Consider the following 26,663-nt stretch of genomic DNA (forward strand, 5'->3'; position numbering starts at 1 on the left):
GATGCTATTTTGATTCAGCAACTAATGGATTATCTGTGCATATCCTTAGAAATGACTAACAAAATTAAGACATCAGTATCAGGAATTTTCTCATGTTTGCGTTGGAGTTTATGTTGAGATGAAAGCTGGTTATAAACAGGCTCCATTTGTACGTGAGCAGTGTCTAGTGTTGCACAGCCATGAGCAGCAGAAGAGAGGCCCTGAGGAACTTAAGCACAAGTATAAGCAGTTTTACAGAAAATCCAACCTGAGTCTTTTACATAAACATCAGTGTACAGGCTGTTATCATCAGGCAGTTGGGAAGGTACATTATAATCCACCTATACATAAAAGAGCGATAAATATACGTACATTTGTTACATATTAACCCTCTGAACATCTTTGTCTCTATACCCTCTTTGTGATTTCCAGTTGTCTTTGCAGACGTGAGCTGAACAAAAATCAGTTGAACTTTGGTTTTATTTGGCGGAGGATGTACAGACCATTTACAGCTGCCTTTGTGCTAAACTGAGACAAAATGAGAACATCTCCAGACCTGTGTGAACATTCAAGGACTGGACTTTTGATCACAGAGAAGTGTTGGACGGGCGCCTTCAGTCCTGCAGTCGAGATCTCTGTTACTTAATCGAGTGAGAGGGGAAAGGAGCTGAGGGGAGAGATGAAATAAATAACAGAGGAGAAGGTGAAAGAGAGGAAGCCAGAAGGAAAGATTGGTCTGTGCCATGATGGGAAAAACAGAAACAACGGGATGGTTTGTGTGTACGTGTGTGTGTGTGTGAGCTGGACCTATTTATAGTGAGGCGATCATACCTGCCTCAAGTCTCACTGGGGCTGACCCAACAGTGTTAGGACACCACTATTCCAGTCTACATGTGTGTGTCTGTGTGTTTGTGTGTCTGCACATTCACTAATGACTGTGGTACTCTTGTGTTTGTTTGTTTTGGCTCTGTGACCAGACTAATTTTCTGTTTTGAACGCTGAAAGCAGAGAACCCTCAAAAGTGAAGCCCCACACAGATGTTTTCACTTATTGGGCTAGTTAGATGAAATTACAGGCTGAGATTAGCATTTATTAAGTGATATCATCAAACATAGACAACCAATAGGAATGAGAAAGGTGTAAAAGCTGCCCCTCATACACATCAGATAGATGTCAATTAGAGGTAAGATTGGGCCTAAAAAATCCAGCCCGACCCGACCCAGGCCCGCGGGTATTAAAGCCCGACCCAGCCCGAGCCCGACCAATTAACTTGATTTGCAGGCCCGAGCCCGAAGCAAACCCAAAATTTCATATTTTATTTGTGAGGACTCGGGAGGAGGAGGGGTGATTTATGATAACAAATTAAAGCCTGTCTTTTGTAACGAAATCTAAGTTAAACAAGACTGTATAAACATTTACATCTTTTATATTTCTGTGTCTGCAGAGGTTACATTAACCGACAATTTTCCATCATTGACGGATTTTTTTAAGAGTTGACGGGAAAAATTTAAGGCCGTCCGTCATTTTGATGGGTTGAAAATTGGGCCATAAACCACAGCAGCAGTACGTCCTTAAGAATCTAGCGCGGCACTTTAAGAGAGAGAGAGAGGCAGAGAGCCCGGCCCGACCCGAACGTAATGATTGACATTTTAGGCCCGACCCGACCCGAATTTCGGGCTTAAAATCTTACCTCTAATGTCAATAGCTGGGTTTCCATTACCCTCAGAAATGCACAAAATGTAAATTGCGCAATAGAAAACTGGTAATGGAAACACAGAAATGTCGCAAAAACTGTCAAACATCACAAAAAAGTTTTCACGCTCTCATGAGGTGGATTTTGAGACATTTTGATAGAGAAGTATTGCGCAGAAGTGTAATGGAAACACATTTTACACATTTTCACTCGTCAACGGGTATGACAAATCCAGTGCAATGAGAGGTTCAATAACACAACGGTTCATTAAATGTTGCCTGGGTCATTCGGAAATTCTGGATCCACAACTCGTTGGTGAATTTTGTACAATTCTCTCCCAGAAATCCATTATGCGTGGCTGCTGCCATAAACAAGGATGATCAGGCGCACCTGCAGAGTGAAATTGTGAGGTACGCACGGACTGCACCCCTCTCTGCGAGAACTATGACATATCACAAGACTTTAATAGAATCAGGCATCAGAAGCCAAACACTCTTCAATGGAAACGCCTTCAAGTAGCAATTATACTTTATCAAAACTGTAGAAATATTGCTTTTATTTTGATGCATTTTGAGCATTTTATTCTATAAATGCTTGAAATAAACAATGAATGAATGAATTTTGTGGAAAACTGTGATGAAAACCTGGCTAGTGATGTGCCAGGATTTTTATTTTTTCAATGAAAAATTATTTTAGTAAGTTTTATACCTCTAAAGGCACTGCTAATAGGATAATAACAAATTCTAATCTGCTAATTGTTTTACATTTAACTGTCAAAAGTGAATGTTTGATAGTAACTTTAAGTATATGTGATAGAGTTATTCAGTACTACTCGATCACCTGAAGATTTTGGATCAACAATTTTGGACCAACCAAATGTGTTTTAATCCCTCATTTAATCTTTTTATACACAAACCTCATCCAACATATAAATAATGTAAGATTATTAGCAGAGAGTACACTGAACAAACAGAAAACAACAGTTCAGTCGATAAAACCCGTAAAGCAGTGAACAGCTCTCATGTGAAGTGGGAATGGACTTGACATGTATCACATTTGGAGGTGGTGTGAGCAGCAGTGTACAGCTGTTTTTTTCCTGAATGTATCCTGGACCATTTTGAAAGACTTACCTACTGAACTGATTCCTCTGTATATACGTAAAAATGTATTCATGTCACGGTCTTTGACATCTGAAAATGAGTAACTTGCATAGAAAACCTTTAGTTTCCATTAGGGAATTCACTCACTGTTGCATCATTTATTTCCATCCATAGTTGCATTCATTTTTATCTACGATCCCAAAGATTCTCAATGGGGTTCGGGTCTGGATTCTGTGGTGTCCAATCCATGTTTGTAAATGATGTCTCATACCCCCTGAACCACTCTTTCACAGTTTGATCCTAATGAATCAGGGAAGAAAACAATGCACTGATGTTCAGATCTGGTCATTCAGCTTATTCAGGTTCAGCTGACCTCATTTTTTTGATCCATAATGTTGCTGAACCTAGACCTGAACCAAGTGAACCAACCCCAGGTCATAACACTGCCTCCGTAGGCTTGTGGGTAATGACTTCATCCACCTCTCTTCTCACCCTGATCCTTCCATCACTCTTGTACAGGGTCAAACTGGACTCGTCAGACCACATGTTTTACCACTGAAACATAATCTAATCCAATGCTCTATCAAACTGATGGATGTTTAAGAAATGAGAAGCTACTCAGTGGATCAGTTTAAGAACCTGTTGCAGCTGAAACATGTTAATCACTGCTGTAATTATTCAGTGGAAGGAGTTACAGTGCTTAGTTTTGTTTTGTTTTTTAACCATTTTGTTTACCTTGAACTCCACAACACATAAACACAATCTCTACTGTTTGTGTTTCGTGTTGTAATTTCAGACAGAAGTGCTTTATTAAGAACAACAAATGAAGTCTCTACAAACACAATATATATACAGGTATGTGCCTGTGATTATTTGCATATAGATTGAGGTTAGTGCGGTCCAATCACAAGTGGTCACTAGAGACGTATGTGGAGATGCCTTCAATGCCAGGTGTGAACTCTCATACTTGAAGCTATCCACTTGTGATGCCTGGATCCAAAGTGCATGTTGATGACAGGTGTTAACATCTAAGAGTGAGAAATCAGATGAATTAAACTTGTCTGAGACATTGAACTGTGAGTATCAGAGCTTTAGTAGTTTCCAGGAATCCAGAATCCAAATTGTTAGTTTCTATTCAAATCCAACTGTTAACCCATAAAGACCCAGTGCTACTTTTGTGACAGTTCCCAAATGGATTTTTCTCTATATTTAACCTTTCTTAAGTGATTTGTCACCATTTATTGTAATATTATCCTCTTTATTTTGCTTTTTTTCAATGTAAATCATACATTTTCTTATATTTATTTCACTGGTCATGTAGATGTTCATACAAGCTCAGAGTTATTCAAGAAAACTGAAGAAATTTGAGTTTTTCAGTAAAATATATCAATAACTAAACATATAAAAAAGCGTCTTCATCCACTGTCATTGATCAAACTCCATGGGTTTTACTGGTGAATCAATGTTGTAGAAGATGTCGGTTTTTTCCACATTGACTACAGAGCCTTTGAACGTCCAAATGGGTCATATCTGATGACCATGAAAAGATGACAAACTCTATTTTACATCAATTATTTACATGTATTGATGTAATTAGTGGATCAACAGGTATGAAATATTTTAGATTAGTAGATGATTTTGGTCACCAGTGGCTGTTTGGGTCTTTATGGGTTAAGTGCATGGTCTCAGGAGAAAAGCTTTTAACCTACAGATCTGACTCATAGAATTGTTGTATAGTAATATAGTGTGTATATGAACATCAGCTTGAAGTGTTTTACTCTCAGTTTGTCTTTGTAGTTGGTGTGAAACTGTATTTCAGCTTCTTTGCTTTGAGTCTTCATTTGGTTTGCGGAGCGGCTGAGTATTTGCTATAAATAATTCTGCTATAAAGCTATTGAAAATATGACATATTTACATGAAATGCCGACAGGTTTCCAATATGCATTATCCGGCGCCTCTCTTTTGGTCTTAGAGTTAGTGTGTATCTGGTGCCTGTACATTATGTTGTGTGTGCTGCTGCCTGCTGTATTCATCCCTATGGCTTAGTGAGGCAGTGGGGAGGTGCAAATGTCACGCTGTCTGAAAAAGCCAAGTGAACTGACTGTGGAAAGTCTCAGGAGAACTGGGCGGAGGAAGAAGTACTGGAAGACACTTCACAATATGAAAGTGCTGAGTGAAAGGTGGAAAACATCACAAATCTTCACACAATGAGGACTTCGCTAAGACTATTTCATTTTCAGTACTCCATCCATGTCTTGCACACATACACACACACACACACACACACACACACACACACACACACCATCTATTGCCTATAATCACATTGCAGAGCGTTTCTTCTGCTAAATTGAATTGTAATTGGCAGACAATGGGCGTGACATCACAATTCACTGGCTGGCACATATAGAAGCAGCTCGTCTAAATTGAGCCTAAAGTGGGCCATGCTTACTGATGAGCCCAGAGCGTTAATGAAAGAATAAAGAAGGGAGGGAGCAGAGCACATACAGGAAACATGGAGCCAGAGAGGAGAAGGGGAGGGGTACTAACTCTGAAAATTAATTGCCCTTTGAGACCGGTGTCACAATAATTATTATGTGTGACAGCAGTAGTATAATGTCGAGCTTCTTCGCTGTTTGCACACGTACCTGAGTGGTCTCCTGTGCAATAATAGACCTTGTATTAGAAGAAATGAATGCAATAGTTTTGATTATGGTTTGGGTTTTTTTTCCAGTGTGTTTTTTTTTTCATATTCCTCTGTGTCCTTAGGTCCATTTCCAAAAACATATTTAAAGTGCATTTTGAAGGTTTTCAAAAGAAAATGTTTATGGAAATGGTAAAATTAAATTTTTACTCTGGCTTGAGGTGGTGTTTTTGGCTTTTTTCAGAAAAGACCTAGTGTGCATAATGGGAAATTAAAACACTTTTCTTCAAATAGAGTCTGACATAGCGAACATTCAGCTCATGATTGATCAGCTGACTAGTTCCTGAGACTGAAGCATGAAAGCATGTAAACATAGCTAGTAACACAAACAGGGACAGGTGGCAGAGTTCAAAGAAAGAACAAGCTAAAACTATTTCAAGTGGAAAGCAGCAAAAGAATGCTCCACATACATGTATTTACTACTCTTTATTACAGTCATGTAGCTAACAGAGACTTTGACATCACAGAGTTGTCTTTATTTGCATATTATACATTTTCCTCTCATTTTTATCATTTTATTCAATTGCCACTATTCTCACTCAGATCTGTATTTTTATGCTAGAAAATAACATTAAAGCAGCGTATGACTTTCGTCACTTTTTTTTTTTTTTCAAATTTGTAAAACCTGAGTGATAATTGAGCCTAATTATCACTAATCCATTAGTCTTTTCGCACTTATGCACCTGAATCACTTCCCTCACAGTGCACAACTTCTAAGATGACTGCAGCATAAACACAGTCCGCTTGTTTACATAACAAACTGAAATGTCACCCAGGCCTTTTTGGAAATTTTGTCGCTAAGTGCATTGTGGGAAGCAAAAGCAGTTTCTCACAGATTCTGCAAGAAAACGAGCCAGATTGCTACAATGTAAAATTATACAGTCCACCAGGGTTGTTTTAAAGAATGAGTATAGTCAGTTGATGGAGGTAAAGTTGACATTTGGGTTCAGCACTCACAAAGAGACAGCGAAATAGCTGCTGCGTGGAATTCCCATTCCCACAATGCACTTCATGTCAAAATTTCCGAAAAAGGCCATAGTGACGTTTCGGTTTGTTATGTGAACAAATGGACTGTATTTATGATGGAGTCATTGTTGAAGTTGTTCACCGTGAGGGAAGTGATTCAGATGCATATGCACAGAAGGACTAATGGATTAGTGATGATTAGGTTATTGCTCAGGTTTTGCAAATTTAAAAAAAAATTAGTGATGAAAGTTATACTCTGCTTTAAATGACCATCATGATGCTGCACTACTGAAATGCACATCACATTACATTTATATTTATATCAATATCTAATTTATATTTTAAGGTGGGAGAAACAAAGGTTTCATTGTCTTTTAAGTCAGATAATGTAATGTCAGCTCTTAAAGCAGATGCTATATAAGACATCCTGTTGAAGTAACTGTATGATTGTCCCCTTTATTCCCTTTATAATTGTCTCCTTTATGCTTATCGCAAAGTAAAATGAAGACATGCCTTTCTTCATAATTTACTCTCAGCTGATGCTCAATGTTTACATGCTTGTAGGTTTTTGCAGCCACTTATATTTCATTCAGGCAAACCCTCTGTTTGAAAGCAGCCAGTGAGATCTGCAGCGGTATATGAGAAATCCATGTTTTTCTAAATTTCATATTTTCCTTCTCAGTGCTGCCAGAGGTCCAAATGTGTGGACAGTGTGAGTCACAAAATTGTGTGAATCAAAATTGCATTTCTCCTGCTTTTGAAAATAATTGCTTGAGATGTCACATTTGTTATGAGAGAGGTGGAAAGTGCTGCCATTTCCTATTTGAGTTAGGAAAATACGAGGATGACCTGCTGAAAGACACAGTTTTTGTCAACCTGATCTTTTCACATTTGTTGCTCTCCTTTAAACGGGTCATACTACCACATTGTTTGTCCTGATCTTTGATTACTAATGGTTTCTTTTGGATTCATACAGAGGAATGGCCCACCATTCATATTAAAAGACAAATAATGTTGACGGTGGCAATTTACTTGAAAGAATCTCAGTAGATTGTGTAATTATGTGTACCATAATGTTATGGGTATATACATTATGTCAAATTATGACATTATACCAAACTATATTCTTTTTATTCAAATAAATACATACACAAAAACAAGAAATAACACTATCATATCTAGGGTTGTAAGAAAATATTGGTTCTGCAATATATCGCGATATTTCATTTCACGATACTGTATCGATATTAAAAAGTACTGTATCGATATTTTTAGGTGTTTATTCAAATGCAGATATGGTGGAGGTTCATTTTTGTGTTTTGGTTTTCTTTTTTGTTTATATTTTATTTATTATTATTTAACACTGTTTTATTAAAAAAATGATTATTTGAAGCATCCTAAAAGCACTTTTTACTGTCTGAGAGTGGCAGATTTTAGTTCCTTTGGAAACTAGAAGACTTAGAAAAATTTTGTGACATAACATTAGATCCTGTTCTGATAAAATAAAAATGTGTTTAGTGTTTGTGCATATTTCTGGTGTAATTCAATTCTTCCAGGAAATAATCTTTAAAAAAATAAAAAGAAACAAAAAATTGCCTTTTTAATAGTGTCATGATATATCGTGATATATCATACCGTGATCCTAGTATTGTGATTTGTATCATATCACCAGATTCTTGCCAATACACAGCCCTAATCATATCTGTATGTGAACACAGAATTAAAAGGTGATTAGCCTCATGTTGCATAAAGACATAACAATGCCTATCCATCTGGCCTATATTTGTTGCCAAAAACACATCACTTTAAGTCCATCGTCAGTTGTTGGTGACAGGAATTCTATGTTGGATAAAGCTTGAGGTTTTTATGAAGCAAGGCTCATTGTTAATTGTTGTCCCACATTTCTACCACAAAGATGACCACAGAAATACACTGAAAAACTGACTAAAACCCTATTTTTTCAGCATATAACACCAAATATCAACAAAAAGCAATACAGACCCGAGAGGAGAGTGAAGAATACCAGCTTCAAAAGTTTGATTAGTCTGTTTGGAGTAATGAATCTGCTTTTGCTGTGTCACCAGCATAACACAGTGATAGTACAATTTTTCACAGCCTCCTCCACAATTCGCAATGAGGTTCTGTCGAGTTATCAAAGAGACACAGATTTGGTTTTTTTAAGGTTCAGTCTTTGGTTAGAGAGGCTTTGATAGAGACAGAGATGGAAGGAGTGAAACTGAAATAGAAAAAAAAATGTGTAAAATATCTGCAGAACTCCATCGACTTCAGCCCAGTTTCTGTTATTTGAAAAAAAATGCTGAAGCTGACAGCCCAGTAAAGGTTTTGTCACCTTTTAAAATGCCATGAATACCCTTTGTAAGCGGCCTACTTCAACCTCACACCAATAATATGTCCTATTTTCTCATTAAATTGCCATAGAAGCCTGTCATCACTCTGGGCTGTTGCGCATGCATGCACATATGTGCTTGTACTGTATGTGTGAGACTGCCAGAGTGAAATGGAGGAGGGGTGCTGAAGTGTGTATTTGTGCATTAATACATTTCTTACATTTGCTGGCGATACGAGGACAGAAAGATTTGCTGTGTGCTAAATTGACAATCCTCTCATTGGATTAGTCAAGCTAAATAAAAAACTGTCAATGAATCAATTACACTTGTGCAATAAATACACATACTGTGTGTGCATGCAACACTCATAGTCAACTTGTGCACACATTGGACCAGCAGCAAAATAAAATCTGTTTATCTGTATCAGATTGGGGGATGCGAATGAGAACAGGAATGTGCTCATTGATAACAGGGACGCTGAAAGACCAAAGGCATGCTAGATTAATGGGTGAATGCTCTGTGCTTGTGCTCCTCTGCTATGAATTATCACAACCTGAGCGTCTGATCAGGCTGGATTTGAAACAGAGAGAGGGTCTAATTAGCTTTGTAGGGAATCATTAGGAGTGTCTTCTCTCCTTGCCCTGATTCGACGAGTGGGAACTGCGTGCATGGCTTCTTCCCCCGAGTAATCACAGGTCTCAGTGCTGCCGCGCCGTCTCTTTCTCCCTCCTGTCCTCCACCTTTCCTCATACTCCCCCGGACGATTTGGCTCTAATTAAGACTGAGAGACAAGGAGGGGGCGTTGACCCTGCCTCGGCTGTGGCGTTGGAGGTGTAAAAGTGGAGAAAGCAAAGGAAACTGAGGGATTTAAGGAGACACAAGACAAGGCTTGTGATGAAAACAAATAAATAGGCACTGTTTTTATGTATCATCACGGTTTTTTTCCATGTACGTTTGTTGAATTCTGACTATTAATGGCAGCAATTTTGTGTTATTTTTCTGTTATGACTATCGCTAATGCTGCTCCACCTGTTGTATTTAGCAGAAGCAATAAAATCACATTCAAATCCATCAAATCACTTAGGTTACTGTTGCTTAGTTGTGTAATAATGTACAGCGAGCCAGTCAATGAACCCCTTCAGGAGGATCGAGACCCCACTGTGGATCCCATGTACATTATCCCTTACAAATTTCCCTAATTTTCTGTCTTTATCAGGTTTCCACTTCTGTTCACGTAGCTCCTTACATTGACCCATTACTCACTGTCCTAGCAGGCATACTTGCTTCCTCAGGGTCAAAGGTCACTCAGGCAATCAAGCAATCACACACACACAGACACAGTGGCTGCCGGGTGAGTGACAGCCTAATTACCCCACGTAAGAGAACCAAACCCCTCCACTGTACTGCAGTTAACAGGATCAGAAGGCCGCTGCTCCTCCTCCTCCTCCTCCTCCTCCCTTTTGCTGTTCTCTGTATGCATATTTTTGTAAGACTTGTAGTATGTTAGTGTTTATGTGTGTGCAGTGAGGAGACAGAAAGATTGGTGCAGAGATGGCCGATAGTGTATTCACATATGTGAAAGGGTCGAGGGAATGACTCAAGGTCTGGGTCTACAGATAAAGTAGAGTAGAAAGAGAAAAAAGGAATTGCTTTTGTTCACCCAGGGAATAAACCTTGTATGTAGAGGTTAACTGGGATTACTTACTGCATGTGTGTGTGAGAAAGAAATGTTTTGTTTTTTTTCTTTTTTTTTTTTTTTCTGAGCACTTGAAGAGTTCAGGGTGTATGTGGTTTTACGTCTTTCAAGGTTAAATATCCAGCCTGACATTCCACGTGGGGTATCCATCAAGACTTACAGTGTGATAAAATGCCCTTTGAGGAAGACAACAGTCTTGGCTTTTGCTGTGTTTAAGGTCGAAGTAGTGGTTACCAACCATTGAGAGTTAGTAGCAGGAGATCAGATGTATGAACAGCTGCAGTGAAGAGATCTGTGTACTGTTTAAGAGAGGATAAAAAGAGAAAGATGCACCAGCTGCCCCTTCACATTGACCTCCAGACATCAGATTTCAAAGGGTGGTGAAAAATGCTCTCTACTGTATAACATGGCACTCATATGTTACTTAAGCAGTACCACTCTCATCGGCACAATTAACTTTGATCCTGTGTCCATGACCAAAATGGAAAATAAACCTGTGCTCACCCCAACCATAGTGACTGACTTTCTATGTATTTGAATACTCATTAACCCTTTCACAATGGCAATCTCTCGGCCGCTGCCTTTTGCACTTTACAGCAAAAAATTATGGTAACTCCTAAACCACTATCCACAAAATTCGAATGGCATCGGAAAGCTGAGATTCTGAGCTTTCCGACACTACATATCACTTTACGGCAGCAATGTAAGACTCTATTACAAGTAGAAAAGAACTGTTTCAAAGACTTCCACACAAGCTAAAGAACGCCTGGAAATAAAAAAAAAAAAATGGATACTGAATGTTCAAGACCAAAAAGCATGTTTGAGCAGATGTGAAATAGTTAAGTTTATTTTTGCAATATCAACAATTTTGTTACGGACATTTGCAGTTGTTTCTGATAATAAATAAGCTGAAAACTTCAAGTCCATTTTTTTCTTTTTACTAAAACACACTGTTTTAAGCATTTATTAGTTATAATAAGGATAATTAATGGCCAGATATTGAAAGTTAAGTTCTTCCTGAAAACAAAGGTGCAAAAGAGACATTTTCTGACACTTTTATTGCAAAGAAAACATGAAGACACATAGGCAACCTCTTATTATGACCGTCTATAAGGGTTATACATTATTGTTTTTTAATGACTTCTCAAATTAATGCCTTAAAGGTTCAGTTTGTAATATTTAGTGACACCTGGTGGTGAAGGTGAATGTAGCACACACATTATAAAATGAAAAGAAATGAAGTAGAGGCAATCCTTTCTGAACGAAACACGGCAATGCAACCTGCTGAATCTATGACCTCTGTAGAAACACATATCTCACTCTAAGGTCGTTTTCACACAGCGTACTCAAGTCTGTACTGTACTTTGGTACGTTCACACCTTTCCTGCAGATGTTGCGTTCACAAGCGCGTATCGTGGCTCGTGCCCGAGTATGAATGGGTGTTACAGAGCCGAAACAGCAGGTGGCGGTGTGAAAGGAATTCTGTCGCTATCTAGCAAACACGTAAGTCAGAAGAAGACAAACCCTTACATCATCAACTGAGCAACTGTTCTGTTCATTTGTCTACAATGGCAGCAAGACAGGCACGACTTTTCTATCTGTTAGCTCGTTTAAGGCAAAGTGAAGAAGAGCAACTTTCGTTGTCCCTGATTTATCACCTAGTGGTTCAGTCAACAAGGTGAGCCCGTGCCACATGGATCCGAGGCTTTTTCAGGAGACAACAGGAGCACTGTCTATGGTGTCATGGTGATGAGGTCATTTCCGTTGTCGGGGTGGTGATTAGGTCACGTCCGGTCTTGGGCATGGATTGCATTCACACGCCAATGTACTGTGCTGGAGTCCAGGCAGTCAGTACCCTGGACTACCTTCTTAACTATACTCGGGTACGGTACTCAAGCACGGAACATTTGCATTCACATGGATAAAATATAGTGGACTTTGGGGTCCAGCGTATTCAGATACAGACTCAAGGACGCTGTGTGAAAACGCCCTAAGCAAGGTTATAATAGTTTTGGATTTTTCATTATAGTTTAGTTTTATTTAGTTTTGACTTTTTTTTCTCTAATTCAGTTACTTTTAATTAGTTTTTAGAGCACGTTTGCTAGTTTTTATTAGTTATCATTTTTTTCTGAATGCTTAGTTTTAGTTTAGTTTAGTTTTAGTATTAGTTTCAGTTTTTTCATATATTTTATCTTCCTCACCATCCTGTTCAAAGAAATTAGTGAGGCGTGGATCAGCGGGTAACCCTGGACACTTTATTTGGGGGTGGGGTTAGGGCGGCTCATTGACTGAGCAGAGACACAAACATATGTACAGTAGGATGTATAAATTCCCTATAGCAGACTGGGGAGGTGCGATCCATACACAACGTCACTTACGTGAAAATGAAACTGAAACTTTCCATACTTTCACTGTTGGCCTCCTAATTTCTATACCTCTCTTATACCGCTGATCTTAGAGGAAATTTTCACATGTTCTATCCAATATCAACATTGACAAAGATGAAAACGAAGGGAATTTTATCCATAACTTTTATACGTTTTAATTAGTTTTGTAGGCCCACAATACAGTTTCAGTTAGTTATTGGTTTTTTTTTTCTTTTAATTCGAGTTTTTATTTATTTCAGTCAACGAAATGTTTTTTCAATTTTAGTTTTCGTCATTTCGTTAGTTTTCGTTAACGATAATAACCTTGGCCCTAAGGTCATGAAATGTCAACGTCACAACATGATTCTTACTTTCACATGATTATTGACTAATGTAAACATAGCTATGACTATTTGATATAACAATATTACCAATGACACACCAGACCCTGTTTTCAGTGATCTGTTATTGTCATATTACACTGGCCAGTCATGAATTTACTGCAGGGAGAAAAGTACCTGATTTTACCTCAGTCTGGTGTGAGAACTCATTGCTCAGCTCTGCACAATTAACAGCAGAGATTCATTAGTACAAGTGGTGCAAAATGTTCATGACAGCAATAGAGCCTCAAATTATGACTAACTAGTTGAGAACCTGCTAAAAGCACATGAATTGATGGGCTGCACAATGCTCAAAATTCATTTCCTCCACTCGCACCTTGATTTTTTCCCTCCCAGTTTGGGTGATGTAAGTGATGAGAAGGGGAACGGTTTCATCAGCATATTTTTGAATTAGAAACCAGGACGCCTCAACCCAAATATGAGAATGATGATGACTGTTGATTACAGTTGGTTCTTACAGTGGGAACTGTAACAACCCACAAGAACAAGAGGCAGTATCTCAAACTTTTTTGGATATTTTTAAGCCAAGCTGATGGGCTCTCAGATTTAGTCTTCACTGGTCGTAATGTTTATATTTATGAGTATAATTTGATTAGTTTAGCTCAGATTATCTTCAGATTGTGAGTACAGAATAAAAGGTGCAATATCAGAAAATTTGTGTGTGTGTGTGTGGGGGGGGTTGTTTGTTTTTATAACTATTCAACTCAAAATTGTCATGTACTGGAGAAATTCTGGTTGAAGCTTTTGAAACGGCATGTCTGATTTTGTCCAGATTGAGTGTTTTTACTCAAGTAGCAGATGATTTTTTTTTTGTCCAGTGTTATTTATCTATGTAATAAGGTATGTCAAATATTAAATCCAATATTCACTACACTTTTACTTCACATTAAGCAAAAGCCTCCATGTGCATGAAAATGTTCGTCTGGCTCTGTGAGTGGTACTGGGTGAGTGAAATACAGTGTGAGTTTTCTTGCTGAAATAGTCAACAATACTAGTTGATTTTTTTTAAAGGGACTAAAACAATCCATGTTTACATAGGTGTTCACACCCCAAATTCAAACTGAGTGACAAGACGGTCTGGTGATGTTTTATAGGTGCAAACCTGAGTGGGAGAGTGGGAAGACGTTAGGGTGGATTTGGCACCATAAGAAACCTTGTGGACTGTTTTAAAATGAAACACATATTTGTTTTAAACTGTAACTATGTGATTGTTTTTGTATCTATGATGACATTCTTATAGTAAAACTCATATTATTCCTAACCCTGCATAACCAGGTAACATTTTGGTGTTATCTGTCATATTTTGTGTAATTTTTTCTTGCCACCTGCATCATTGCTAACCCATCTCAAATAGGTATTTTACTGTGTGTCACTGGAAATAAACCTATTTACTTTAGTAAACTAAGGGTTTGGAGACACTTTAGGACACCCTCATGATTTTATTTTTTCTTACCGTAAATCCATTTTCTTCAATAAGACAGACTTAGGTGTGAGGTCTTTCTAGCCTTTTTTGGTTAACAATGAAGGTTATTTTATACATATGAGATTGTTAATTTTGATATAATGCATACAATACTTATGACATTAGGCATTATTGGCATAATAGTAATTAAACAAATTTTTCAGTCTCAGGGATGTAGATTATTTTATTGATGCTGCTATTGATCGGTTCCTCTAGCCAACAATTCAAACAAAACAAAATCGATCCAAAAATCAGTAGAATGTCATGAAATTATTATTAACACTGTTATAGAAATAGTGGTTTGAAATTGAGCCATGAATGTAAGGGATCATAGTTAACCAGCTAAAGTATGTACATTTACAAAGAGTGTTGAGCAGCATTTCATTTCAAAAACAATGGAATATTGAGGCGAATTAGCAACAGTCATCTACAAGGGGTTAAAAGTACATGATGAGAACTGTTAGGTAATTACTGAATTTGAGATTACAAGTGAAAATAATATTCCTAACATGACCTCCCAGCTCAGTTGTGTCCACTGCTGAACACAGTTAATGTCCTGTGTTACATGTTGATGCAGTCAGGCTGAGTTTTGCTGCTGTTGTCGGGTTAGATCAGACAGACGGAGACGACTAATCTGTTGGCTCCAGATAAATTCTTCGGTCCATCAACACATGATACCATGGGCGTCCCTGATGATCCTGCATATGGTGGTGTGCATCTCCGTGTACACTCATCTCAATTCAGTGTCAGAGAAGCACCCACAGAGGAGACGTGACACTCCACACATGACACATTCTGTCTTTAATGAATAGGAGTTTAATGTTTTTTTTTTTAAATATCATTTAATATTTTGTGCCCACCTCCTGCTTCTACAGCTCTTCAGGTTCTGAGTTTTAACACACAACAGACTTGTGAATCCATCGGGTTGGCTCTGCAGGCCTGTGTGAGAGAGTCCACAGCTGGTCGTGTAACATCTTTATTGGTCCCAGTGGAAACAGTGGTTATGGCCACTCCAACTCAATTATTGCATCTTAGCTAGTGTCCCACTGAAACAATGATAAATATTCATGCAGATGAATAGGGGAACAGTTGGTGAGTGTGTATATGTGTGTGTTCGTGCATATAGTATGTTGCCGAACACCAGTGGGCGCTTTCATGGCTCTCTGTGTTCTTGAACATCCAGAATCAGTTCGGCGCTCAGTTTTCAACAACAGCACTGGTTGTTTTCTCTGTTGTGTTTAATTTATTTTGTTTCATAATGACTCTGTCTTAAGGTTCAAATGAGGTTTTTACCAAATGGCTTGAGAGGCAGTTTGTTTCTAATTTATGTTAGATTATGCGTTTCTAGTTTTCTGTGGGAATGCTTGCTCAGCGGTGTTTTTTCTTCGGCGGGCTGACTGGTCTATTAGAAGAACCTGTTTGAATCTGGCCCTACAAGACAAGAGCGCTGTTAATTCTCAGGCTGAGTAACTGTACGTACGCTGCAGACGCTTCCAAGTTTAAATTCACTGGCTGTGATAATACTTTACGCTGGTAATAAGCTACAGAGGCATCCTCACAATACAGATTGCTGTTTTTAATGAGTGCTTCAGACCCTCTTGGGCTCTTAAATAATGATCTCACTCTCCAAGGTTTACAGCACACAGCTCACAACTCACACAGCGTGGCGTTACATCACCCACTGTGGGATAAGTGGACTATTGACTTAGCAAAACGAACCTGTCGTTTTTCACCAATGGCCGAGTGACACCAACACCTCTTCACTTCCATTGTTTTATAAAGTCAATATTTCTTCCCCAGTTTTACTTTGAGAGCTCAGTCAATAATCCATCTGAGTTATGATGTATTCTGTAACAGTTAAGATAGAACACTGCTCATTTCTTTTTGAAAAAGTTAGATAAATGTAAGTCAAAGTAAACAAAAGAAGTACTGACAATCCTTATCAATCTGTAACAGAAGTGAAACAGTTTAACAACTGCAAGAATAAAACCACAGATGTTACAAACTTGTACTTTAATGGCTAATGCTCCATCCATATTTTCTCTATGTTTGCATTTCTTGTCCACATGTAAACACTGTTTTAGTTTGGAAAATGTGACAAAACTCCAGTTTGTGACAGGAAATTACAGATTAAAACCTCTGCTTTACTTACAGTGTTATCCATGATGTTCACAGTCTAATAGAAACAATGTTTGTCCAAACATGACCTGTTTGTAGTAATGTTTGTGTTGCTGTGTGGACAGAGATGTTTATCAAAATGAAGATCATTAGACAAAATTGTTTTTTTGTTTTTTTTTTTAAATATCTAATTGGAAAAATACCCATGTTGGTGTGGGCAGGGTATAGATCTAAGATAAAGCTCCTATTTTAAGTTTGTACCTCTGTGGAAGCACAAAGCTGTATAATACATTTTGTAATTAATACATTTTGTTTTATTTAATCCCCATTAGCATTTGCCACAAAGGTCACCAGTCTGCCTTATATTTAATGTCTGAGTATCGTGTTACAGTGTTTCTTATTTATCAGTTGTGGGAAATTTAGTGCATTTTTCACAATGACAAAAATACACTTGAATCCACTTTGTATCCAGATGAAATCGCAGTGATTGTTTAGTCTGTGTGTTTTTTAAGGGTTCAGGCAGGTTGTCTGATTTTCAAAGGCATCAATCTCGATCATGTCTGGTTTATGTGATCCTCTCTCACTCCCACTCGCTCTCTCTCTCTCTCCTGCCACTTGTGTTACCATCTGCTCTCGATTAATGTGAGTTACGAGCAGTAATTGAAGCATCTGTTCATCCGGTGTGCATCCTCTGCTCTGACACACATACACATAACACCTCTCCTGCTATCACTCTCACTCTGTTTCATTTTGTTCACTATTCTGTGTTACTCAAACACAGACTCCTTCAAGTGTTTCAGATGTAATTTTTTTTCTCTGTAAGTGTAGCCTTAGAGCTCACATATATTTGAATGTAGGACGGAGACACAAAATGAATGTACTCAAATATATGTAGTGAAGGTGCAAACACACATGCACATAGAGCCAAGATAAGCCTTGTCCCTCTTATTGATCACTTCACTTAAACTGACAGACCTGTCAGCGAACGTTGAAGAGCCTGTCTAAGTGCTCAGTTGGGAATCAGTGTGAAATACCTGCAAACCAGACAAGCCAGACACAACTGCAGCATTTTGTGAAGGGGCTCTCTAATCTGACAAGATTTTTTTGAGATGCTCCAGAACACTGCTGAGAGACAGACAAAAAACGAGACAGCGTGTGTGTTTATGTGTGTTCGAGAGGTAGGGATGGGGTGTTTGTGTGTGTGTGTGTGTGTGTGTGTGTATCTGTCAGACTGTCTGGACTGTACCCCCTGTATGTGCTTCACAGGCAACGTAGCCAGACTTAACTAATAGACAGGATGTGTGTGAGCTGGAGGCTGGAGGTGGTGGTGGAGGCAGACTCTTCCTGCTGTCACTTTCTGTCTCGCTCTGGCATGTTTACACCCTAGATGGGGGTAAAAGCTATAATACACAACGCACAAACACACACCCTGCACACCTGCACACATCTATGTTCATATTGAGAGAGGCTTACCTATTGTGCCATTCGCTTACTCACTGGCAGTCACGCAGAGATAATGACCCCCTTATGACTTTTTCCCCAATATAATCACAGACTCAAATTATGTTTCTCCAATCAGCAGACCTGAAGTAAAAGAAAAATGTGTCTGTTTTAGTAGACAACAGGGCATCTCTTTTCTAAAGGCCTATTAGGTTCCCTCGTAATCATTACTTTTTCACTCTATTGTTCCACTCTGGTTTCTCAGAAATTCTGATATTTCAGCTCTGTGTAAAAGAGTAATAAATGTGTGTTGTTGCTCAGTTGCTTCACCGACTAAAAGAATGATAAACTTAGAATTCAAAATAGTGAAAAAAGAAGTAGTTTTGTCTGCTCTGAAACACCGGGAGCTGAAACAACACCCAGTCATGAGGACAGGTGCAGCCTCTCTCCAGTGTCAAATACCACTGCGACCTGAACAGTTGTCTAGCTTCTAGCGACTTCGTGTTGCAGGTTTATTGAACTTGTACAGACAGACATTTATGAGCCACCAGAGACGGAATGCAAATCCAAAACAGAAGACACCGACCGATGGGAGAATCAGACTAGTTCCTCTCAGTTAAAAATGTAATTTTTAATAAAGACTAACATACCTAGCTGTGAAAAAAGGAAAACCGATTGCTAATTAATCTACTTTTTATCAAATGTAGTGTTTTGATAGGGTCATGCTAATTGTGTGTGTCACCGAGCCATGTTTTCCCCTTGAAAATCCCAAACCCCAGACTTTATATAAATAGTAGAAGGTCAAGGTTTAAGGTTGCAAAATATGGTAAAATAGTAAAAATAGGAATAAAAATGTAATGAATCTGATGAAAACAGATACAAAATAATTGGAAGAGTAGGATAAAAGTCTCTACAACTGGTAGATAAAATGAATAAAAGTCACACACTTGTATTAAAACCCAGTGCAAATAAATGTGCCTTTAAAAGACATTGAAGTGCTCAATGGACCGTGCATATGGAACTTGTTGGAATAGCGTGTTCCAGAGCCTTGGACCTACTACAGTCTTTAGTAGCCAGATGGAAGAACCGTGATATTACCCTTTGGTTTCTGAACTGCTGTTTTGAAGCCAGTAGTTTGGGATTAAGCTGTTGTTAAGTTGGCTTTTTCAGAGAAATGACCATATTTAGAAAAAAGGAGGTGGAGTTACAAAAGCCAAAAAGGTCAGACGTGAGCTAATGCTAAACGCTACTAGCTTAATAGCAGTAAAAGGGTAAACTTCATTAAGTATTACATAACAAAGTCATTTTATAGTCGTATTAACTACAGCTAGAGTGGAGCTGTCTGTCAGGGATAAATGTGTTTTATTAAATAAATGAAAACTCCGAAGCTCTGACTAGTATTTTAATAGTCTGTTAACACCAGGGCTTTTTGGAGCCAATCCTAAGTTTAAGTTGCTTCTGCACTGGCTTCATTCTGGGCTTTGGTTCTTACCTCTTACCTGGAACACAGTTATTATGAACTTAAAAATAACCAGGGTGCGATTGGTTGGGGGGGTGGGGGGGATCAACCACCCCTCTGGTTTTTACTGCTCAATGAATTTCATCCTCGGGGGGGGGGGGGGGGGCTTGTAACCTGAACCGAACCCCCCCCCCCCCGTGCTTCGACAAAAAAACCCAAATAAACAAAAAAAAACCAACTGTTTTTTGGACAAATCACACCCTGACCATAACTGTAACTGTTCAGCAGTCTAGCTCCACAGTTCATACGCTCAGAAACTAATAGCTGAATTTCTTTTGTTCTGACAGTAATCTAACCTACAAAACCACAGTTAGTATAAAACCTGCTAAGTTTCCAAACTGGTTTAATTGCAAGCGTCATTTTTACATTTTGTCTTTCATCTGAAGAAACATGAATGACTTCATCTGTACTGTCTTAGACAACCTTGAAGTCTTAGCGGCCTTTCTAACTGCTGATAAAAAAAAAAAATCATTATTGGATTGATGTCAGAATGCACTACAAAAAACTAGAGCTTTATAATAATTTGGACTTAATTGGGGGTAAATATCTGTGATGTTTACAACATTTTATCCCTGCATCTGTAAAACTGACATGTAGTTGCCACATAATTCTGTTTCCTAAGAGATTACAACTGCAGAGACATGAAAAGAGTTGTGATGTTCATTAAGAAACCCTTCAAAACATGTCTGTTGTATTTTTTACAATGGAACAACATACCATCCAGTTTATTATCAGATTTACCTCTGAGATCCTGTAATATTTTTTTTATATTGAAATCTTACCCTTGTTAATGCTCTTTCATTATGCGTAACTTAGTTTTTTTTTTTTTCATAACTATGTACTGTTGAAAAGGAAAATAAAAAGTGAATGTTGCAGTGATAACTGCCATTTAGTTCATGCCAAGTCAGCGTGAAAATGGCAGATTTGAGGATAGTGCTAAGTAGAAGTAGGGAGACAGGTGGGGTGCCCATATGTCACCCCAGCTCTCCATCCCAGTCCAGGTCTGCTCATCTCCTCTCCAGCCTGGATGAGGGTCAAAGGCCAGGCTACTGTCTCTCTCTCCTCAGCATGGATGCTTGGCGTTAGTGTCGAGACCTTAAACAGAGCCGCTGTCATGAATTTCAGCCGCTCTTGGCTTGCAGCTTTGACTTATTTTAGGATTTGTTTGCAATGACTGTCTGTGTTTAAAGAATACGGCTCCAGACCATGATTACCAACCATTTATCCCACTTTGCGTTAATCGAAAGCGCTGTGACACTATGCCCTGTTCGCGCCGTGCACCAACATCAACACATGAGAACCGAAGGCCTAATGCATTAAATTAAACGTGACCCCTGGTTCCATTTATTTCAATGAAGCTGTCTGAAGACGAGGATGGGACAAAGACAGTGCTGGAGCAGAAAGTGGCAGGCAGGACAGGAGCTGCCATGTAATCTAATTCCTCTCGTCTTCGTCTCCATTCATTCACTGTCATGACAGATTATGCTTAAATGTGGGGAGGGAGGGCAGGATGATAAATGAGATAGAAAAAGGAGAAGAACGAAGGCAAAGAGAGAGGTAGACAAGACAATTAAGTTACAGTCTGGTCAGTGGTGAGAGAAGAAGTGGGTTGTGTTTGTGGCGTGCATGTGTGTCTTCTGCTCGATCCTCATCATGAATTTCACGTCATGATTCATTGTCTCTAATCTTGCTGTGAAATGCACAAGGGCTCCTAATGAAGTGTATTTGTGTGAGTATGAGGAAGAGAAGTGTGTATATATGACATGTACATGCTGTATCAGTGCTCTGCAGGTTTTGGGTTTCCATTCAAGCACAATAGACTTTTAATTATTTCAGTCATGTTCATATCAGTGAATGCCTCTGGGATGCTAACAAACCTTAACAAGATACTTTAACACAGAAGTTTTTGAGAATGTTTAATACAAATGATAATGACACCTCATGTTTTTTCCCTTGATAGCAGATTTGTTCCAGTTAAATTAGATAATGTTGAGCAAAGTGCTATTGAAATGGTTGATCCATCACTCACTTTTGCAGACATAGTATCTCCACACTTGGTTTCAACAAATGGCTGGCTGAACACATTCTTATTCTGGAGAAGTTTATTTTTTTATTTTTTATTTCTATGAACCACAGTGAATGCGCCTTTTGCTAAGAGTTTTTGGAGATTGGAGGACTGGTTTTGATGGGACATTTGCACACATTGAGGATGAAAAAACAAACGGAAAAAAAAAAAACCCTCATCTGCATGACCCAGATCTTCAAAGCTGGTTTTCTACATGTAGATGTTGGCTCAGAGGAGTGTGAAACTGGAAAGATAACGCTCACTAAAGTTGTTGACCAGTAGTAGTTTTATTCCAATAGACTCATTTCTGTGGGTTAGGCTACTTTGGTTGAGGCTGAAAAACCTTTTAGTTGATGTATCTGCCTCTGCTTAATTTTATGTTCAGTGCTGGTATGTTTATAAATGTACATAGTAGGTAGTGAATCTTTGTCTTTAGGCCTTTGTCTCACAAAGACCCAGCTCTGAAATAACAAGAGGAACCATAAGAGGAGACTGTACCTTTCCTATGTTTCCAGTTTCATACATTCAACTAAAAAACACATATAAAACAGAATTTTATGTCAGCGCAAATTTGACCAGGAACCAAAGTTCCCTAATTGTTCAGCTGTGAACAGGAATCCTTCCCTTGGGCTTAGAAAGTGGGAGATTCTCCCAAACCCCAAAAGAAAACAGACTTTGTGGACTGTGTGATTTGGGGGAAGTGGAAAATGAATCACATTTTCTTTTGTATTGTCCTCTATATGAGGAACTGAGAGCCCCTTTGTTTGATGATATGTGTATCCGAAATCCTGATATGTTCTGGAGCACTGATGATGACAAGATGAAATGGTTGTTTAGTTCTAATGTATATAAATTAGCATTATTTATTTGTAAAGCCTGGAAAAAGCGGCAGATGTGTTTGTTTAAATAGGTCAGTATTTTGTTTTGTTCATATCTATTGTGCCTGTTGTCTGGTGTTTGATTTTTGGTGTGTATTTTTGGTGTCTTATAAGCCCATGTAAGGGCTGGGCATGTTCTTTATGCAAGACACAATAATAATAAAAACATTCATTCATTCATTCATTCATTCATTCATTCATTCTTGTGTTTCTATTGATTAACCCCAATAAATCAGCACTCGCATTTCTATACACATATCTCCACCAAAAACAAAATGCATAGAAATAAAATGTATATATCAGTTCGCATCGCTGTGTTGTATGGAAGATGTGTGTTTTATCTGCAGCGAGTTTTGAGATTGAGAGAAGCTCTGGTCAGTCCCTGAACGCAGCATGCTCCCCCTTCTTTGCATCTCCATTGGGTTAAAAAAAAAAAAAACAGCCAAGAAAAAGCAAAAAACAACAATTTCACTCAAAAAACTTATTTTTATTTTTTTCTTCATTGTTTTTCTATTTATTTGGCTATTTTTCATGTGTTAAACTACTTTTGTGAGCAAAACAAATTGCTAAATTAATCTGTAATCTCCAAACGTCCTTTTACACATAGTAAAGTTGTCTTTTTCACTAGTTATTTCCTTTTTTCATAATTGGAATCCTAATTTTTCAGCTTCAGGGCCCAACATTTTTAGCCCAGTTTTCCAGTATAGATGAGTCTGTATTCTACTGATAGCTAAGAAGAATGTTCTGCACTTTTTGATATACAACACACAGGGTATCAGGTTATATGAAGTTCCTAGAAAGGAGATTATAAGCAGGTATGGCAAAAACTGACATTTATATTACGGACTCCTAAGGGTTAATAAGCACTGTTTCTGTCAAATACAAATACACAGCACATTACAGCATTTATCACAATGTGGTTTTTGCAAAAAAGAAAAATGCCTGAACTCAGTCTTCAATTAGGTCCATGACTTGTTCTGTGTTTTCCCTCTCCAGGCCTACTTTCGCCAGGGGGTTGCCCTTCAGTACCTGGGTCGCCATGCAGACGCCCTGGCCGCATTCGCCTCTGGCCTCGCCCAGGACCCCAAGAGTCTCCAGCTGCTGGTTGGCATGGTGGAGGCTGCCATGAAATCACCCCTCAGAGGTAGGCTCATCAGGGACCAGACTAGGCCAGTCCTGTCTGTCTGTGTTTGCATCATTCACCTGTTTTTGTGTCCTTTTATTCTTCATACAACAACAAATTATGGAGGCATATAAGAGCAAACAGCCACTTTTAAACAAGGGGCAGGGAAACTAAAACCTTGTCTTTGGCTTGTCAGAGAAGATTGAAAGAAAGGCAGTGAGAAACTGTCAGGCTTCTACTTTTATTCTTTTATTTAGTGACCATCCTCTGGGATTTGTCTATGATGAATAATGTAAAAACAAAAGAAAAAGATGCCTCTTATGATTCAGACTCCACAAAGCAAAGGATGCATGTTTGATGTGAAAAAGAGCGAAATATGACTAAAGAGAAACATGATGGACAGTGAAATGTAGAAGATAAATAAAACATGTATGTGAAATGAAACAGAAAGAGAAGTAGAAACTGAAAATAGGAAGTGACTGATGGTGCGTCAGGTAGATTAGACTTTGATTAGACTCATCAGTATCCATTTACTGAAGTAAGGCCATAATACACGTTCTTCCAGTTAAATCCCAATAGCACCTGTAGCTGCAACTACTGAGGCAGGTCTCACATCTGCAGCCACGTTAACACTCTGTCTGTCTGGGGTGTGAGACTGACACATCATGACATTAAATATATCTTTCCTTTTTGTCATTTCTAAAACCTTGTCCTCTAATTACTGAACTGATGTGAAAATAAGAGAGTAATTAGACAGTCGCAAAGACTGAAAGAAGCATCTGTTGCGTGGGACCATTGAGATTTAGAGCAAAGAGCTGATATTTAATTCACTGGAAGTTATAGAGCAACAGTACCTTTTCACTGGTACAAACTGCATCAGAACAGCAAAACCATTAACCAGTCTATATGTTGAATACCATAGACAGTATATAAAAATGGACACTGTGATAGGCTCTCCAAATGTGAAGCCTAAACACTCCCATCTACCCTTAGTGACTCTTTGGTGGTTTCTCAATATGCGTTCTTGTCTGTTCTTCCGTTCTTGCATTCTTGTGAAATGTCATCAGTCACAGCCCAAGTACTGTTCCAATTGAAAGTTCGCATAAACCAAGAACGCATGGAATACCTGGATGTTGTTCTTGTCTGCTAGCTTAAACCAATAATGCACTGGTTGGTGACTCGTGTAGACTTGGCTAGCAAAATATCCCAAGATGACCTTTGTGCTGCTCTTGAATTCTATGACAGCTTCTGTGATAACTTAATTCAGAGATGTTTTTTGACTAGATGACTGTAGCGAGATGATGTGATATAAAGTTGGAACACAAGTGAGAGGCAGAATAGCAAGAAATACATCTTTATTATCATGATGTGGCATTCAACGAAATGTATTACAGTTTTGAAAAATATACAAGATCTATAAATGACACGTAAATAGTATAAATGTATTGAAATCAAATCGAGTGACATTGTGATGATTTGAGGGAAAAACGTTAGGGAGCAGATGATAGAAATACAGCAGAGACAGGGAAGAAAGTTCACAAGTACGCAGCTGTTCCAATTACAGAGAGATGCGTTCTTGGGAAGTCCATTCTCTGGGACCGTTCTTACCTAGACCGTACTCACCGACTTCGCAAGACTGTACTCTGCATTTTTGATATTGAGAAACAGCCTTTGTTAATGAATGCGACTTCGGCCAAACAGACATTTCACATCCAATTAACTTTTCCCAAAGATAATTTGCAACTTTTTATGTAGATTTCATGATGCTGACCTGTGTTCATATCACGTTTGTAATATGTTTTTGATGTAAAACAGGTTAATTGATAGTTGCAGTAATCAAATCTGTCAGACACTTGGACACCAAGTCATCAGCCAATCATCTATGAATTACTCCATATTGTTTCTTACAGTAACATTGCATATCCTGTGACCAGATTTTGATTAATTATTACACAGCAGGAGAAAACAACACTGCAATGTTCATCTTTACATAGAGTTTAATTCAAAGACCTGATTAGCTTAGCATAGTATCATATACCCCCTCAGTATAAGTAGACTGTTAGGAGAAAAAAATTTAATTTTTTTGTAATGTATTGTTTGTAAACCAATGGCAATCATACAAAAGCTCAGTATGTTAATTATATGGCTGTGCTGGCTAACAGTGCTAATGGTTCCATCATGTCATGCTGAGTGACTTTTCTATTGCTCAGATGTCACATTCATGCATGAAATAACAAGAATTAACAGGATTTGTCAACCACAGTCAGTCAGACTTATAAGAGGCTAGTGAGGGGCAGCTGATCCACTTAAAATTACATGAAGAAGAAGAGTAGCTTTTTAAACATGCAGAGTTTATCATTAAAGTATCTGTAAAAATCTGTCCATCAATCCATTTTCTGAACTGCTTATTGCTTGTGAGGTTTCGGGGGTGCCTGAGCCTGTAGTTCAGTCATTTAAATTAATTGTAATTGTATTTGCTTAATTTCTGTGTGAATATGTCTGCTTCCTGGTGATGGGATGATGGACAAAGTAAGTATGTGTAGGAGTATGTGGCTCCTAAAACTTTTGCCAACTGGGTGAGATGAAACTGTGCTCATACTCTCATTGGAGGATTAAAGAATCACCTCACAGCCCTGTGTTTATACCCTTCAGCAAATCAGAAGTGTTTTTATTTCCTTGGGCTTTTGTGAATGGGTAATTTCACTATGTTGCCTTCAGTGAGATACAGATGCTTTCAGAACTCCAAAATTGACGGAAAGCAGATGGATAACCGGTTCCAGTTGTCAAAGGTAAAAAAAAATTTCA

The 26,663-nt window shown here is 38.4% G+C and overlaps 1 protein-coding gene across 3 annotated transcripts in view; it reads left to right on the forward strand.

Moving 5' to 3' along the window:
* The window catches only part of ttc28 (tetratricopeptide repeat domain 28), a 139,992-nt gene that overhangs the window by 58,424 nt on the left and 54,905 nt on the right, over positions 1–26,663 (forward strand). For all 3 annotated transcript variants that reach the window (XM_030149640.1, XM_030149641.1, XM_030149642.1), the window contains one exon: positions 23,732–23,879. In XM_030149640.1, the coding sequence (XP_030005500.1) occupies positions 23,732–23,879 (148 nt within the window). The remainder of the gene's footprint in view (positions 1–23,731; positions 23,880–26,663) is intronic.

Source organism: Sphaeramia orbicularis, chromosome 12 (assembly GCF_902148855.1).
Source record: "Sphaeramia orbicularis chromosome 12, fSphaOr1.1, whole genome shotgun sequence".
Classification (NCBI taxonomy): Eukaryota; Metazoa; Chordata; class Actinopteri; order Kurtiformes; family Apogonidae; genus Sphaeramia; species Sphaeramia orbicularis.